The following is a 17,534-nucleotide window of genomic DNA, read 5'->3' as shown; positions in this document are numbered from 1 at the left end:
ATAAACAATGAGTGATATACATATATATGTATTTGAGTGTGTAGACTATAGAGTGAATCATATTGTTGCTTTTTAAGTCACAAAAGCACAATATAAATACGGAATTTCCTGTGAACTCTTTTTCCCCTGTTGTAATAAAAATACATTCTTTACAGTTAAAGTAAAACTAGTGCAAGTCCATCCTCTGCTGCTCCCAGCCCATCATTTACATGGCACTTCGTACTTGAAGATGACACTGAAGATCTTGCCCCCGAGGCGGTCGGCGAGCCACGAGTTCTTGATGACGGCGAGTTTGAGGCTCTCGCACCTCAGGGCCGCGTAGTAGTTGGTGTGGATGGCCCTGCCCATGCCCTCGATCACCACCAGGTCCGTCTGTCGCTCCCGCACCAGCGCTGCCAGCCCCGCGTCCAGGCGGCTGCAACGAGGGGGGGTCAGGGCTGCACCCCCCAAACCCCCCCTGCCCCTCCTGCTGCACTCCAGGGCTGCTCCAGGGGCTGCTCCACGCACAGAGCGTGGCAAAGGGAGGGCTGGCTGGGATTACTGATGCCCTTGAACGGGGTCGCTTTAAATCGAAGGGGGGTGACTGAGGTGTCACAGGATCACTGAATATCCTGAGCTGGAAGGGACCCACAAGGATCCTCCAGTCCAACTGCTGGACCAGCCCCCAGAGCCCCACCCTGTGCCTGAGAGCACTGTCCAAACACTTCCTGAGCTCTGTCAGGCTTGGTGCTCTGACCACTGCCCAGGGGAGCCTGCTCCCCTCATTTTAAAGCTGCATTAAATGCACCAGAATTGGGATTTTCCAGAGCACACAGGTAAGTTCTGTCTCCAATAGAAAAACTAACGAAAAGTAAATAGGTTAATGTGAAATGCTGCTCATTGCCAGGGGATTTTTGGTCACTGCAGGACCTGTCATTGGCCATAACCTGACCAGCTGCTGAGGGACCCAACAACCACAGACACCTCCATAGGGCCTGGTCAGTGTTACAGCTCTGTAAATCCACACTAAACAACTCCTCATGGGTGTGTGAGTGACTCCTATCAGGAAAGGGGGCTGGGATGCTCCAGAGCCAATCCCTGACCATCCTGCAGCTGAGGGAGGCAAACAACAACCCTGCACTTTGCCCACCTACCTCAGATCCAGGCACGGAGAGCTGGAGCCTGTCTGAACCAAGAGCAGCTTCTCATCCCTCAGGGCAGAGCTGTTTGTTAAAAAAACAGACAAAACCTTTCATCAGCTGCTTCAGCAGGGTGGTGCACATCTGGGAATGAGCCAGAGAACCAGGAATATCAAAGCCTCCTTTGCCAAGGCTTCCTTTCCTGCTGGGACTTTGCTGGGAAACACCAGCCAGTGTCCCAGGGACACTGTGTGTGTGTGTGTGACATGGATGGGTTTGCCTCTATTAACCCAGACAATTTTTGGTTTAGTAGCTTGAGCACTTCTCAGGGAAGACACGGACAAGAAATACAATTATGGGTGGCCAGGAAAGATCCAATTTCTAAATTTTTCACCTCAACGAAAACAAACCCTGTGCCTTGGTTTTTGTCCAGGCTGCAGGTTTCAGGCCCTACGAAACCCAGCTCACTGTGGGCTCAGTGAGTGCCAGGGGCTCTGTTTCCCCCCCTGCATGAGCCCATCCCCTGCTTACTGGATCACGGGGTCCATGGCCGCGATGCGCTCGGTCACGATCAGGGACTCGCTGTAGGTGACGTCGTTGAGGGCAGGGCCAGAGTTACAGGCCAAAATAACCTGAGGGAAGGTGGCAGGAGAGTTCACAGTGAGCCCTGGAGCGCCAGGTATTTGAGTTATTCCCGATTTGGCACAGAAGAGCCAAACTGAAGTGTCCTGCTGGAAAGGCAGCTCCACCTTCCAGCAGTTCCCAGAGCTCCACTGCACAGGAATTCCCGAGGAAAACCACTCACCTCTGTCCCTCTAGAAAGGAGCTCTCGGACAAAAGGAAAGACTCCTAAAATTATGTCTATTCCACTGTTATCTGCGAAAATTAAGGCACATTTATGAGGAGGACCCTCCTGCAAGAGAAAACCAATGCATTCAGGATGGAGCACAAGTCACTGCAGGGAACAGTCTGTTATGTACAACTACTGGCTCCAAGAGCCCACACTTGTACCCTCAAACACTGGAGCCTTTGGGTCTCTGTAGCAGCAAAGTCCCAGCACAGCCTGTGACAAACAGGAGGAACTGGGGCCCTGCTGGTGTCTAAAACACCTCGAGTTCCTCTGCTGTGCCTGGGACAGGGCTCTCAAACTGCAGCAGTCAAACCTCCACCTGCCACTTGGGCCAGGCCCAGCCCCAGGGTCAGGCTCTGCTGTCCCTGCAGGTCCCACTCTGGTGGGCAGCAGTGCCCAGAGCGCGCTGGGGGTCAGGACCTACCTTGGTGGGTGCTCAAAGCCAGCCTGGTGCTGGCTGAACAGGATTCCCTTCTGCCAGGAAAGGGCAGGATGGACTGCTGGGGGCAGTGACATCCTAAAATGAAAAGATATTGCCTACTCTCCATTAACCTCTTAATTTATCCTCAATCTGATGCTATGAAACTTAGTTCACAGCAGCAGCATAAGTGAAAAACACTTAATTCCTAATAAAAAACTGACAGGACAGTGCTCGAGGTTCCTCAATTATCCCCATGACACCAGATTAGCTGATGCTTTGCTTTAGGATGTAACACACAATGATTTGCCACAGTCTGCTCATCCCAAACCTTTGGGCTGCCATTTCCAACTGAGAGATTTACACAGAGACACGAGAGTGTTTCAGTTAACCTTAATTAAACAGTAATAGAGATCACATGGGGAAAAAAAGCTTTGCTAATTGATAAGATAATTATTTCCAACAAGCTCCTGCATTAATGACAGTTTGGATTGCCTACTCAGGGGCAGGAACAACCCAAATGCTACATTTGGCCCCAAGTTTTCAAACTCAGGGGTCTGGTTGTACAGAAATAAGTCCCTTGTAAGGACAGGACACACTGTGGTGTCTCTGGAGCAGCTCCAGGGGCAGCTGGGCTCCAGTTCCTGTGGGAATTCAGAGAAGCACCTCGCTAAGTAACCAAGTGTCAGACTAATCCCTTTATTCCTTTCCTTATGGTGAATTACTGGGACTGTTACCAGGGTTTGTTTTGCATTGCCTGAACAGTTTGTTAGATGTGTTAAACCCCCAGGATCAATCAGGTGGTTTGATGATGAAGTATTTAATGTGTGGATTAAGTGGTGTCGTACCTTCAGTCTCTGCAGCCACTGGCTGTAGGAATCTTCCAACCAGGGACGTTCTGTGGCACAGACAGAGTTGGGTCAGCATTTCTTACAGGCACTGATCCTTACAAACAGCAGTTCTGCACATTGTCAAAGCAGGAGGTTCACTCTACATGTACTGAAGCTTTAAATCATTTGAGCTCAGGTTTCGAATGTTAAATGTTTAGATCCAAAGAGCTCCCGGGCTCTTAGTTATGGGAATGGCTCAATGAGAGCAGCCCTGAAATGGAATTTTCATCCTAAAGCACTGGAGCCTCTGAAATGGCTCATCCTGGACTGGGGGTGTTGGACCTCCCAGGGCACTGTCCCCTGACAGGGACAGAGCTCTCTGTGCTGAGGCTCCTGCTCAAGGGGGGAGGTTTGCAGGATTTAATTCCTTTGGAACACAAACAGGAACATTCCACCCAAACTCTGGATCTGTATTTAGATAACCCTAACAAGTACTAATGGCTCCTTGTCATGTGGGCAGCAGAACTGCCAGAACAAACATTCCCACTCTCTTCTGCTCCCTCATTTACACAACATCCAGCTCCAACCACCACCTGGATCCCCCTGTACCTTGTAGCTTTGACTTGGCTTCTTCAAATCCAAACTGTGGCTCAGACTCCAGGACACTGCACCAGGAGAGAAACAAAGGGGCCACAGTTACACACCTTCACCTCACACAGCTGTAATTCAAACATTTCTACAGCAGGTGCTCAGCAATTTTACTGCACTGGTTATTCTGGGGGGGTCTCAGGACTGGGAAACAGCCACTTGGTGCTCATGTTAAAGACAAAAGGCTCAGCTGGACGTTAAATTTGAGTTCTGATGCTAAAAGAGAAATGTTCAGCTGTCTGCCAGAGGCACAGGGTGGAAATGGAAACTTCCCCTCACACAACCCTTGGGAGCAAACATCCAACGCTTGACTAAGGTGAAACACAAACTACAGTTACAGCTGGATTGGTTCACTTCAAAAAAACTCAAACTAACCCACAACTGGACATTCTGTAGCTTAAAAGGTGCTGTTAAAGGATGCAACACCTACTCTGCGACTGCCTTTGCTCCCCAGTCGAAGACATTCCCTGCCAGGAGTCCTTTCACCAGAGCAAACTGCCTCTCCTCCCAGCCCAGGGAATCCAGGGACTCTATCACACTCTGGAAACACTTTAAGGCTATTCCATTTTCTTTCTGCTTTACCTGTAAGACAGACATGAAATGCTGGTTTATATCAAAAGTTTCTTACCCATCCTTGGCTGTCTCAGTCCCAAGAAGGTGCTCAAGCATCTCCTCTACAATTGTGGTCTCTCATGGACCGACGAGTTACTATTATCAGTGTGCTTAGGATCAGGGAAAACCCTGCCTGGAATTCTAATAAAGGCAAGAACTCACCTTGGAATAGGGATCTGGAAAATTGAACTCGTTTAAACAGTGTTCCCTTGTATCCAAGAGACTCCTCACTGTCAAGGTACCATAGGCACTGGAATAAGGGAAAAAAACAGATCAACTACTTCAAACAGGAAAAGTTCTTCTCTGTTTCCTCCCTAAGTCACAGCACCTCACACAAGCACTAAAGCTAAAAGTCTCATGTGCTAAACCCTTGCCCTAAGGGGTAAATCTATGATACAGATTATTAAGGTATAGGGAGAGAGGATGTCCAGAGCAAGGCCAGATACTTGAATCAACCTGTTGCCCTTTTTAATAACCACGTACAAACTTTTAATAATGAATTTTCTGCCAAGGCACGATTTTTCTGTTCAATTCCAACACATGAAATCCAAAAGCTCTGTGCAGAGAACCTGAGGTTTGACACAGCAACTTGCTGCAGCCTTCAGCCTGCTTGGCTTTCAGTCCTCTCAGCTCCACACCCTGCTTGGCTTCGGGTGTGCTGCCTCAGAGGAAGCAGCAAGTGATGCCAAAGGGAAGGCAAAGGCACTTACAAGGGCTGCTGCCTGAGTGTCTGGAGCTTGTTCCAGTATTTCTGTCGGAACTTCTCCGCTCTCTCCTGAGCATCCACGGAGTCTGGCTGACTGGCTGCAGCTCGCTTTGCCACCTGGGACACAAATGGGGCAGCACTGGAGTTACCAAATTAATTCTTCCTCCGTGTGACTGCTCTGAAGTTCAGCCTGAGAAATAACCCCTCCATCTGCCGCCCTGTTCAGTGCCTGGGGCCCGTCTGCTCCCTCCCACTCAGCACCTCCCAGCTTCCCTTCCCTGCAGCCACCAAAGGGCAATTTTAATGCCTCTTTTCCCAAAAGAGTTTATTTTCCAGACTGTACTTTCAGAAATTAAACACAAGTTCTAACTGCTCATAGGAGGGGAAAACAACAAATGCACACACACACACACACACAGAAGGAGAAACAGGCAGAGCTGTTGGTCCACATCGACCCCTTGTGTTCTCTCCTTGTTTACTGCAGGGACTGACTGAACCAGCCTGAGAGCAGAAAAAAGAACTCGTGTCTGAGTCAGTCATGCTCTCCCCATGGAAGAGTGGCTGTGAGGCAGCAGGACTGTCCCCAGAGCAGGAACAATCCAGGGATCTCTGGCCTTTGGTTGTATAACTGTCCCGCTTGCAGCTCTGTACAGAGAGGTGCAGGTGCTATCAAAGTGAGAAGATGCTTTGAAAACACCTGAAAAAAAGCACCACAGGAGAGGAACACTTCTGCCTTTGAAGGTGCCAAGCACTTCCTTAGGAGCCTGGGACAAAGTCAGGTGCCTCTGCTGCAGGAAGAGGGGCTGCACTTACAGAGGGGTGACACAGCAGCAGTATTTTGCAGGATAAACATGTTGGTTCACAGATTTATTTGCCAAATACCTGTGTCAGCCACAGGACTGTTGTGTGACACTCACCCCATCCAGGGCCTCCTCGAAGCAGGTGAGCCAGTATTTTCTGGCCATGGCATCATCTGTGAGGTCAACAGTGTCTGGGATGTAGGTGGAAGGGTCTTTCAGCAGTGGCAGGTTCACAAGTGGTCTCTCCAACCTGTCCATTTCCAGCATGTCAAACTAGGTGACAAAGGGACAGGGATTGATTACAACTCATTCAGAAGTGGATTCAGAGGAAGTTAAGCAAGTACAAGGGCTGTAAAAGTCCAGCCACAGTTAAGACTGACAGAATTGCAGACAATTTATGTTATTTATCCATGCCCACCCTACAGGCAGGAATTATCAAGTTTTATGCCAGTTTTCCTGTGAAATCAGAATTACTGTACTGTCAATGTGTTTGAGAGATGACTGGGCTTGTGCTCTTCTGTCCCATCATATATTTGTCTTCTCTTAGGAAGTGAATCAACCCTCCTTAAAGACAGTGGAACATCAGATTCCAAACTCTGAAGTGTTTCAGCTGTAGCAAAATCCAGCTGCTTCAGAGAAAGGGCAGGAGACAAATGTTCCCCCCTGGTTTGGTAAAGGAGAATAAGACCAAGTTGGTGAAGGAGAGTGAGACAAAGTAGCAGCCACAGTCTGTTCTATGAGAGGACATCAAACACCACACAAGACACAAGACAACATCACAGGACTCAAGACACCAGGTCAGTCACTTCTCTGGGCAAGCAGGAGTCCCAGGGCTGGAGAACAGTGACCTATTCCCACACCACCACTGCTAAGAGAACACACACAGCTCTAGGAAGGACCCCACATACTGTACCACTCCGTGTTCTCTGCATGGGGTAAACATCAGGGGATGTGCTCATAAGACCAGAACTCCCAGCATAATTCTCTCCCCAGCTGTACTGGTTTGGATCTAGAAAAGAGAAAGACAGAGACACACATAATCTGAAAATAAAACTGGAAATACTCCTGTGAGTGAGTCTAGAGCCAGCACCCCTTCTGAGCAGCTGCCTCACTACACAAGCCAGCTCCCCTTGTCTTTAACAACAAACAGCATTTTTCCCTCTCACCCCCAAAAGAAATGTTTCAACCACTCAGTGAATTACCTGCTCCAGAGAGCTTCAACCTGAATGAGACAGGAGACAATTTAAGTTCTACAATCATTATTTTTAACCCCCTTTCCTTGTCATCAACCAGCATGCCTTCAAAGCACTATCACTGAGCACAGTTTCCTATTTCTAAATCTAGATCCATTATTGACAAAACAGAATTACAGAACTCTCAAAGCACAACATAAGTTTCATAGAAACACTGAAGTTACTTCTAGATTTGTTTGAGAAAAAGTTTAATGAGCTCAGGTGTACAGTACATGCTGCAGAAGCAATGTCTCTAATTCCTCAGTAGCTGTTTCCTTGCCCATCCCTAGGAAATGGGTATGAACAGAACTCCACATCCATTACTCTGAGGTGTATCTGATATTACAACTGAGTACCATGAACAGCCTCACTCTCTGTCCCACTATAACTGAGGCACTGCCTGGCTTGCCATTGACAAGGGAAAAAGGAAACTCAAATGGCAGAATTCCAGCAAAGCCCCCTGTATCCAGGGAGTGCTGGACAGGAGGGTCTCATCTGTGAGGCTTCTCACTCTCAAACAAACACAGTTTGGAGATGCTGGTCTTCCTCAGTACATTCACTGAATTCAGAAGTGGCTTCTTAAAGAGGGGGAAGGTTCTCCAAAACCACATTTCCCCAGTGGATTTAGAGTTCTGACTGCTCTTGGCAGAAGTGCAGAGAAGAGAAGAGCCCAATCCTGCTGCCTTCTCAAAGGTGAGCAGGAAATCCAGTGAGAAATTAGGATGTCCCTGCCAGAATGTATAAACCCAAAGCCCAGCATCTGTGTTTAGTAGTGCCAAATGTATTTATTTAGGCAACAGCTTACATGCAGCCTCTCAAGAGAAACTCGGACAGTACACTGACATTTCAGAACACAGCATATACAGAACAGAGCAGTGCTGTACTTACTGTCTTGTTCAGCTCCTTTTAAAAATGCCCCAATGGCTCCCAGGTAGCCTTCATGTCTCAGGAACAATGCCTGAACCTCTCCCTGCCACAATATGAAACATTGCAATTGGATGGTCCCTGAGGGCTAACAGGCACTTCTTTGTCACTAGTTTTACACTTAAATTTAATAGAAACAACTAGAAGATGGCAATATTCATTTGTGCTACATTCTCACACATTCAGTAACTTTAAGTGGTGCTGCTGGCTCAGCTCGAGGAGGAGCTGCTCTCACACATCACTGCACAGCTCCTGCACAGGGTGGGGTGTGCCAGGGCTGCCCACCAGAGCACGGGGAGCCAGTGCCTGCACTGCACCAGCCATGAATATTCAACTCCTCTTGCTTGGACAGGCTGGAAATCCAAGGGGGTGTGATTCCCAGGCTCAGCGTGTGCATCCAACACATTTGAGACATTGCTCACTACCCTTATTTCATTGTTCAACAATGTGCAGACACAGTGTATTGTCCCTAGGCAAGAGCTCCCCCATCCAAACAGTTTAATTGTTAATATAAAATCCAGGAATGCTGGGGAGAAGGACACCCTCCATCCTGCAGCAGGGCCCCTCAGCTTTCCCAGGCTGGGTGAGACATGGCCTTCTCCAAGGAGGTGAGCAGGGACTGTGGGAACAGCTCACCTGAGGGGAGCTGCAGGAGAACAGCAGCTCACAGGGGGACTTGGACTGGACACAGAACTGCTGATAAAGCGACTCTTGCAAGAACCCAAAGCTGCAGTTTTGCAATAGTTTTCTTGGAACCCAAAGTTTTGCAGAAAGGGACCACAATGGTGAAACAAAAGGGAAAAAAGCAGTATACAGGAGTCTCTTGCCTGAAGCACTGAGATAGGAAAAATGGTGTCATCTACTCTATAAAATTCCAAAAGTGCAGGAGCTCATCTACCTGTAATAGTCATTAATGAGCTTTTGGACTTGACCTTTTTCTTAGTGAAAAATCATCAGTATTTTCCACAGCTTCAAAACCTGCAAAGAACTTCAGCTTGGTTGATTTAGGGTTTGATTATTTTTAACAACAAACAACAAAACCCCACTGATGCCAACTGCTGTCTGGGCAGAATGAGCCCACGCTGCAGGGCCTGAGGGTGGGAAGGTGCAAGTCAGCAAGAGGAATTGAATAATGATGGTGGCTATCTAAGAACACAGTGAAAACTCATCACTGGGCAGCTACGAGACACTGTCAACCAAAAATAACAACAGAGGGAGGGAGAAAAAGGGCTGGACACAACTCCCAGGCACTTCACAGTGATTTTACCCCTCCCACAACACAGCCCTGCCTCAGCTACCTAAAGAGCAGCCCTCTGAGCTTTACTTCATGTGCAAATCCACTCATAAAAGCACCTAAACATCCTAGAGAAACGACTAAACACGTGCCTTTGCTACAGAACAGTCTGTGCTCCCCTCACCTTGGAGAAGAAGTTGATGCTGTAGGTTATTGTGCGCATGGTGACGGGGTGGCCCCGGATGAAGAACCCTCCAAAGTAGATCTTATCCAGGTTGTGCAGTTTGGCATAGAGGCAGGCCAGCTGGCCAATGTCATTGCTGATCATGTGCAGTAAACTTTTTGCCATATCTTCTTTGGAAAACTCTTAAAGGGAAGGAATAGTAAAGCAAATGAAACGCGGCTGAGGGAGCTCACACGGACCGTGCTTTCCTAACCAAGAGCCTACAGCTGGGGAAAGGAAAACACAGGTACTTCAGACAAGGAGGAGGGTGCATTTGGCTGAAGGCATCAGGAAAAACAAACTCAGTCTCTGTGAAATGTTTCTGGGGAAAAAAAACCTGCTGGAAAGGCCAACAGGAAATGGCAAGAATCCGTTTCTTCTCTCCAGGAACCACGGACCATCAGCCTCGACCTGAGAGGCACTGCAGGCATTTCACTGTAACACTGCAAAGAAACTGCAAATCATAGCAAACCCCTGCCACAGGGCCTTTTTGGAGCCCAGAAAGCCACATCTCTGTCCCACAGGAATTAATCAACCCTGGACTAACTAGACTCCTTTTTTTCCTTTTCCCTAGACAGGCAGTCCCAAACTGAAAATCCAAGTGTCTGCTAGTAAAGCAGCACCAGATAATATTTTTAACCAATGAAACGTTATGCAGACAAAACACAAGGTCACGAGGAGTGTGACTGTTCTCAGCTCTGCTTGTTTGATCTCTACAAAGATGATTCCAGGGGCCAGGGGGGATGGCTGGGCAGTTGTTGTACCCCAGTACCTTTGTCTGCTGTCGTGGACTTCCCAAAGCTGCTGGCTATGAGATTCCCACTGAGCCCCAGGGTCTGGTAGGCACCTCCATACACATCCTTCACCAGCATGTCCACGTTGGTGTGCTGGCCCTTGGAGGCCAGTTGCAGCAACTCATCAAACTTCTGAGGACGAGAAGCAGAGTTAGCACAGCTTTCCTGGACAGCCAGAGAACCTTGCTCAGAAACCCGGGGTATTTTTATTGACCAAAACCAGGGGGTTTGGCTTGCCTTATAATCAACCCTGCCAGTAAAAGATAGATTATTTCTAATTACAAGGATTATCTAGAGTCTGTGTCTAATCAGACAGACTGATCTTGAGCAGAGCTCCTTTAATCTCCCTTCTTATCTGCAAATCTTTTGTTGAATTTCCCCTGAAAACTAGGGATGGGTCTGCACACATAAAACAGCCAGAAGCCTCGTGCACCTCATATCTTGGAATGAAGTCAGAAACACAGTAACTAAGAGGAAACAGAATTATGCTTCCTTGAAGCATGAGAGAAAAACAAAAAGTTTGAGAAGAAGACCCTCAGTGTGCTTTTACTGTTGCAGAACATGTTAATGTCCCTGAAATTAAACTTGCAGGCAAGCTGCATTATCCCAATACTTAATTTATAACTCTGCTACCTCGAATTTCTTCTACAAAATCAAGACAGAACTAAGAGCAGGCACTGTCATGTTGTAAGATTTCTTCTCTAAGAGCATCAAACAAAAAGCACAGAGCAAGCTGTGTCCTCCCTTTGACATTTCCTTATCTGGTGCACATGGAACTGCAGCTTTTCCTACACTGCTGCCATTCAGCACACTCATGTAAGGCACGTGGCTCTTTGGGACAGGAAAGACCAGCATGATGATGCAAGATCTGAGGAGGGCAGCACCAATTCAGTCCTTGTCCTGGTAGATCACCAGCCTGGGATTTAGCGAGGAACCCCTGAAACTGTACATTGTGACCAAGAGGCAAAATTCCTGCTCTCTGCTCCCAGACACTGGGCAGTAATTGGGTGTTCTCTGCTTTGTTTGTGCAGACACTGCTGCAGGAACTGCTTTCCTACACAAACTGCTTAAAATAGCTATTTCTGCCTATTCAGAGTTTGGCATTCCAACATTCCAAGCTTCCTCTGAGCACTCATTTAATCCCATTTAAAACAGACACTTGGATACCTTTGTTTTGGTGAGCAGTGCTCCAAGACCCCAGAAGGTTCCACCTCCAATTGAGCTCCCTCCAATCCACTCGAATTTGTCTTCTGTTTCTACCTGTCAATCAAACAAGGCAGATTTCTCTGGAAAGCCCTGGGATAACTCTGGACACACAGACTGACATGGGAGTGCAGGGTTTGGAAGAGTGGAATTAGTGTTCCACATATTTACACCACAAACAGTTTTTGAAATCTCTGTATTTAATTCTTGGCCACTAATCCTAAATATAGATATTAAATAGGGTCTCATCAACAGTGTGCCAAAACAAACATTAAAAAAAAAAAAAAACAATCACTTTGATCTGACAGCCTTTGTCCTCATCAGGTAATTTAAGAACTTCTCTAAACACCAAATTAAATGTGATTAAAAAGAAATTATGGTAGTGACATGGAAAAGCATTCATAACGCTGTAACAGAAATAAATAGAAATAAATTTTTTTAAAAGCATTATTTTCTTTCTAAAGCTTGCATTACCCAAGAAGAAACAGTGAGATGTTTGAGATTTGCCTTTATCAAATTCCCCAGTAAATCCCTTCAGCAACCACTCACCTTCACTATGGAAACCCCCGAGCCAATATTCACCAGCAAATAAGGGAAAATGTTGGGGTGGTTTGTCTGGAACCGGAATTCTGTGTCCGAGTCCTTCTGGTAGGCAAACACTTCGTGGGGGATGTTCCTCAGCACAAAGTTGCACCCCTTAATTAGGCAGGTCATTACATCTTCCTTATCAACCCTGAGGGGGAGGAAGAGCCTGGCATCAGTGTCCCAGCCCTGCTGATAACCCAGTTTGCTTTTCCAGCAGCAGTTTACACAGAGCTCACAAACAGAGGCTTTCACACCACGTGGCAAAGGTCCAGCTCCCTGGAAACGGGAACCCTCCCTGTGCACATGTCCCAGGGCTCCCTCTGTGCCAGCCTGGAGTTGTGTGACACAGGAATGTCACTCATGCTGTCACTACAAACAATCCTGCCCCCTCTCTGGCTCCTGTCCTCCCTCCTGCCCTGTCCCTGCACTGCTGCCACAAAGTAGGTCAGGAAGCTGAGCTGGACATGAACCTAAGGAAACAATTCCCCATCATGGAATAATTGTCTATTGCTCTTCCCCTGCCTCCTGATAAAGGACAAAAGGCCTCCTCAACATTTCAGCACCTGCTTATGACAGATCCAAGGGACTGTGAGGAGCCTACAGCTGGGATTAGCAACAAGAGGAAAAGAGACTTGTCACAAGAATAGCAGGATTGACAACAGGACATATCCTGAGCCAGGAGTCTGGGAAGGTGATATGTGGTTTAGATAAGATGAATGATAAGTCAGCTACCACTTACTGACTTCTGTTGACTTCTGTGTCTATGTACTGTCACTGATTCATGGGACTTTCTTACAGGAAATACCACAAACCTTGTTGAAAACACACAAACACCCCTCGGTGACTACAGAATGCTTCATGTGTGCCAGGCTGGAGAAGGTGCTGCTGCCTGGGGACCAACTGACAATGTCATGACCAAACGAAAACCAAAAGCGGCTGCACCACATGAGAAAAGAGGGGAAATCGCCTCCTTGCCTGGATTAATTGATCCTTGTCTTGAATAACTGCTACTTAGTACCAGCCAATAATGTACTGATGTGAGTTGGTGTGAAACAAAAGTTACCAGAAGCCCAGCTATCAGGAGAAGAAAGCAGTTTGCAAAGGCAGAGAGGAAGCACCTGAGCACAGACCTTGAGAGGCTGAGGGATGTACTGCACAGGATCCCAGCCTTGAAGTTCTCCACAGCAACACCAGGTAATCTTTAGTATTGGGGTAAATTAATGACTTTTTGCTATAATTGCAGTAGATTTTTAGCATATGGTGTTTGATAATGAAGTTTGAACAGTAAATTTCTGATCTGTGAATTCGTGGGGCTGCCCTTTTGTCTCCTGCAAGTCTGTGCACGGAGTTTAGGTAGGAGGTATCTAGTGACTGTGTCACATTAGTTAATTCTGAGCATGCCCAGGAAAATGTTAGAAGCTTTTGGAGTGGGAGTAAGTTAAATCCTTCACAGGAAAGAGCTGTGATAATGCCCTGCTTTCCTCTCTTCCCTGCCCCCCTGTGCTGGCTCAGCTCCTGTGCTCCCTCTGTCAGCCCCTGATATTGTTATCTCTGGGACAGGCACTGCTGGGTGTGGGTGGCAAAGGGAAGGGTGGCCTCCAAAACCTCATCAAAGGAGAAGTACATTCCTATAACTGAGTTTAAACGGTTCCACTTACTTCAACCCCAGCTTCTTCTCAATGAGATCTTTGAATTTATAGGCACCACCACCTGTGGCTTTGATGACTTTTGTCTCTGTATTGACAAGATGGTCTTTGATGAAATCTAGGCAGGTTTCAATGTAAGTGTTCTCAAATTTAATGAAGTGAAGTCGAGCTGTGATCTCTTCCTGAACAGATATTTCATACAAGGGTTCATTTTCTATATCCTTTAAAAGAGAAAAGAATTTCTTACAGATCTCTCTTTGAGAAACAAGGTTAAATGCTAAACTACTGAACATCAATACTTGTGCTTTTTTCCCTTGAAACTGTGTTAATCCCATTAAACATAACACCTGAAGCTCTGTCAAAGAAGGTTAGAGTTTCACAGGTCTTAATTCTCCTTAAGTTGAGATAATCAATTGTCCCATGCACCAGACATGCATGAAAACTCTCTGGATGACAAAAGTTATGTCTGTGTAGGAGTAGGGCTTTTTTACAAAAGTACCACTCTTACCTGTCTGGAAAATAACTCTTTCAAACACTACCTGGCAATACAAACACCTCCAAAAAGTTTTATATAGAACAAGTTATTAAATGGGTTTTGGATAAAACTTCTCCCCCTGAGAAGCCAGTCCAGCACCTCACTCTTGTGAGTCAACCCCCTGCAGCTGATCCCTGCTGGAATTCTCACCTTTCCAGAGTGATCAAAGGATCTCACTCGTGCCACTTTGTGCTGCACAGTTGAATAATAAGCCAACTTGGTTAATGAGCCACCTGTTCATAAAGAGATGACAAGTTATGATTAATGCCTCACCTTAAACCACAGAACTCATGCTCATGCCAGAGTTCTTGGCTCTCCAGGTCTCCTCAGGTAATGCCAGACACAATTAAGGGAAATGCAGTGAGCTAAGGAACCCTTGGTTAACCCCCAGTGCCCCACGGAGGGAAAAGCTCCACCAGCTGAGCTGGTGCCCAGTGCTGGGGGATGACTGAGGGTGAGCAGTGCAAGTTCTTAATTAGCCAGGCTGATGCATGTAATGCTGTTATTAACCTCGTCTGGAAACTTTCTGGAACCCCCCAAATCTGCTGCCTGTAAGAGGATTTTCTCACTGGTTTTGCCACAGCCAAGCAATGAACCCTTGCGCACAATCAGTGTTTCAGCAGCACCTCTTAAATAATGTTCCTGATAATACTCTTAACCCAGGACAAGTCTGCAATTTGTGGCTGGTTAGAAGGTGACTCTGTGTACTGAGTAACTATTTCACAAGGTTGTTCTTGGCTTTGGGGTAAACAATGCTCAGAATGGTGTTTCTCAAGCCCAGAAGTGCAAGTCTGAGCAGAGCAGCCTCCTCACCCTTTCAGGCCTTGAGTCTGCTCATGGCAATAAAACTTTCAACTCTCCCCTGGAAACAGAACTCAACCCCTTGACCTGTCTTTGCATCTGACCTCTAAAACTGAATTTTTGAAGTTACACTGAAAAACTTCAGTGTTTTCCACCACACTGCTGAGTGTTCCAGGCCTGAGGGTAACTATGACCAACTTCTGGGTTAATGTTAAAGTCCTGAAAGTAAATAAAAGCCTGGCAATGTCAGATCCTAAATAATGGCTAAATATGGTGGCACTGCACTCTGTGCCTTATAATAATCAGGAACCAAATGACAATCCCTTGTGCTGATGGCTTTGCCTTCATAACAGCACTGTCAGCTCTTCCTCAGTGCTCCAATATTTTTATTGGGAAAATATTTGCAACATGTAGCCTGTGGGGTTTTCTTTCCTGACAACTTGAAGTGAGGCCAATGTAGAGTGATCGTGACAGACACTTATAGTTGCAACACCAATAAAACTTCCCTGACCTGGGATCTGATTTCAGTGTCCCAGCCAATGCTCTAGAGCTTCTGATAAACAAAATCCACAGTCTGTTCTGCTGGTGAGGGTGCTCTGAGCTTCCCTCCACCCCTCTGAACTGAGGAATCACGAAGCTTGTGTTGGAATGCCACGTTTGTACAACACTGAAAACGACACAAATGCTCCACCAGCTCACTCATCACCAGATGCATGGTCTGCAGAGCCATGCTTTATACATTATCCCCTTCCTCTCCCAGTTTTTAAAGACTTAAATCCATGCAGAACATCAGCTGAGACACGAAGCCAGGTTTTATAACTAATCCCACAACTCTAATTCCGCTCTGACCCGCAGAAAGGGCCAGTTCCAGCTGCTATTTTAACAGCCCCGAAAACAGCAGTTTCAGAAGGAGCGAAGCAGAGCAGACAGGTGACACGACGAGGTTGTTTATTGTGGTACAGGTTTCCCCGCAGTGAGTCTCCAGCACACGGAGCAGTGTTAACCTGAGGAGTATTGCTTTTTTTCTGTTGTGTTTTTTTTTTTCCCCCGGCCCTTCTCCTAAATAGTTCGACTGACCTTGTAGCTGTAAAACAGAAGCAAAACGTGTGACCTGGCACTCGTGTGGGTGTGCACGGAATGGCCGCTAATCCCTGCCCGGGTGAGCTGTCCCCGGGCTCGGCGGTGTCCCCGCTGTGGCACTCAGGTGTCACCTGCCGTGTGTCCCCGTCCCTCGGTCCGGGATGTGTAAATCGGGGCGGTTGTGTGCTCGGGGTTAGCAAAGGGCTTTTGGGGTGCCTGAGGCAGCCCCTGCCCCCCGCCAAGCCCCGCAGCCGCCCTGCCCTGCCCTGGCCGTGTCACCGCCGCCCTCCACGGCCCTTTTAGACTGTTCCAGGCGCTGGGCCGGGGTTGGGCAGGGGGGTTCCGCACTCGGGCCTGGGGCGCTCTGAGGGGGCGCAGCCGCCGCCCCCCATTCCGGCCGAGCCCCCCCCTCCGGTCCCGGTGCTCCGAGCGGGTCCGGTCGAGCTTTCCCCGGTCCCGCCGCCCCCCGGCCGGTCCGGCCGAGCCCCCCCCGGCTCTCCCGGTGCCCCCCTGCCCGCCAAGGGCAGCCCCGGCCGGGCCGCCCTGCCCGAGGCCCGTTACCCGCGCGGGGCCCGCCGGGAGCTGTAGTTCCGCTCCCCCGACTGCTCCGCGCCGCCAGCGGACAGCGGGACTACAACTCCCGTGGTGCTCCGCGCCGCCAGCCCCGCCGCGCGGCCCGCCGGCAACTGTAGTGCCCTCCCCGCGCCCCGCCACAACCCGCCGGCCGTCAGTGACTACAAATCCCAGCATGCCCCGCGCACACCACCCCCGGCGGGTCCCCTCGGCGGGGCCGCAGCCGCCGCCCGTCCCCCGCCGCCCCCTCCTCTGTGCCTCCACCCTCCCCGCCCGCCCTCCGGTTACCGATGTCAATGGCGAAGCGCTTGGCGTTCTCCAGGTTGCGGAAGATCTCGTCGGGCGGGAGGGTGATGCTCTTGTCCAGGCTGCCGTGGCCGCCGCCGCCGCTGCCGCGCCCGCCGCGCTCCGCCATTTTGAACGCGACCCGCTCCCTCCCTCCCCGCGGCCTCATCTGATATGCAAATATATGCGCATAAATCTGCATAATATGAGACCAGGGTGCGCGGGTTGTGCGGGGGCCCCGCCCACCGCGAGGGGGCGGGGCCAGAGGGAGAAAGTGGGGGGGACACAGGGGGAACTGGGGGGGGGGAGAGACCCCGGGGTGGGGACACACAGACACGGAGAGACCCCGGGATAGGGGGGACACACAGACACGGAGAGACCCCCGGGATGGGGGGGACACACAGACACGGAGAGACCCCCGGGATAGGGGGGACACA

General features: G+C 48.8%; 1 protein-coding gene across 3 annotated transcripts; it reads right to left on the bottom strand.

The window, feature by feature from the left end:
* Positions 1-8: 8 nt before the first annotated feature.
* On the bottom strand, positions 9-17,317 carry PANK4 (pantothenate kinase 4). Of its 3 annotated transcripts, XM_027657985.1 has the most exons (19): positions 17,101-17,317; positions 14,509-14,591; positions 13,836-14,044; positions 12,142-12,325; positions 11,557-11,649; positions 10,368-10,521; positions 9,557-9,738; positions 8,103-8,184; positions 6,891-6,991; positions 6,100-6,255; positions 5,187-5,299; positions 4,639-4,726; positions 4,295-4,446; positions 3,826-3,881; positions 3,235-3,284; positions 1,924-2,031; positions 1,650-1,750; positions 1,134-1,202; positions 9-415 (listed from the first exon to the last, which is right to left on the bottom strand). In XM_027657985.1, exons 1-19 carry the CDS (start codon positions 17,297-17,299, stop codon positions 202-204), a joined length of 2,394 nt encoding a protein of 797 aa, XP_027513786.1. In that variant the 5' UTR covers positions 17,300-17,317; the 3' UTR covers positions 9-201. The 3 variants fall into 3 exon arrangements, 2 of the variants coding, with proteins under 2 accessions (XP_027513786.1, XP_027513787.1); XR_003530100.1 differs by lacking the exons at positions 9-415; positions 1,134-1,202 and having other exon boundaries at positions 1,924-1,994; XM_027657986.1 differs by lacking the exons at positions 9-415; positions 1,134-1,202; positions 1,650-1,750; positions 1,924-2,031 and adding an exon at positions 2,393-2,485.
* Positions 17,318-17,534: the final 217 nt, after the last annotated feature.

The sequence above is a fragment of the Corapipo altera genome, unplaced genomic scaffold (genome assembly GCF_003945725.1).
Source record: "Corapipo altera isolate COAL_440 unplaced genomic scaffold, ASM394572v1 301, whole genome shotgun sequence".
In the NCBI taxonomy this organism is placed as follows: Eukaryota; Metazoa; Chordata; class Aves; order Passeriformes; family Pipridae; genus Corapipo; species Corapipo altera.
This window is presented reverse-complemented; position numbering and strand designations above follow the sequence as displayed.

What these genes read in the sequence shown, in the direction of transcription:
- PANK4 (XM_027657985.1), bottom strand. Translation starts at nt 17,299, where the DNA reads ATGCAGATTTATGCGCATATATTTGCATATCAGATGAGGCCGCGGGGA. An exon ending in GCATCAACTTCTTCTCCAAG is followed by an intron (nt 8,185 to 9,556) that starts GTGAGGGGAGCA and finishes ATATTGTGGCAG; the next exon opens with GGAGAGGTTCAGGCATTGTT. An exon ending in GCCATGGACCCCGTGATCCA is followed by an intron (nt 1,203 to 1,649) that starts GTAAGCAGGGGA and finishes TTTAACAAACAG; the next exon opens with CTCTGCCCTGAGGGATGAGA.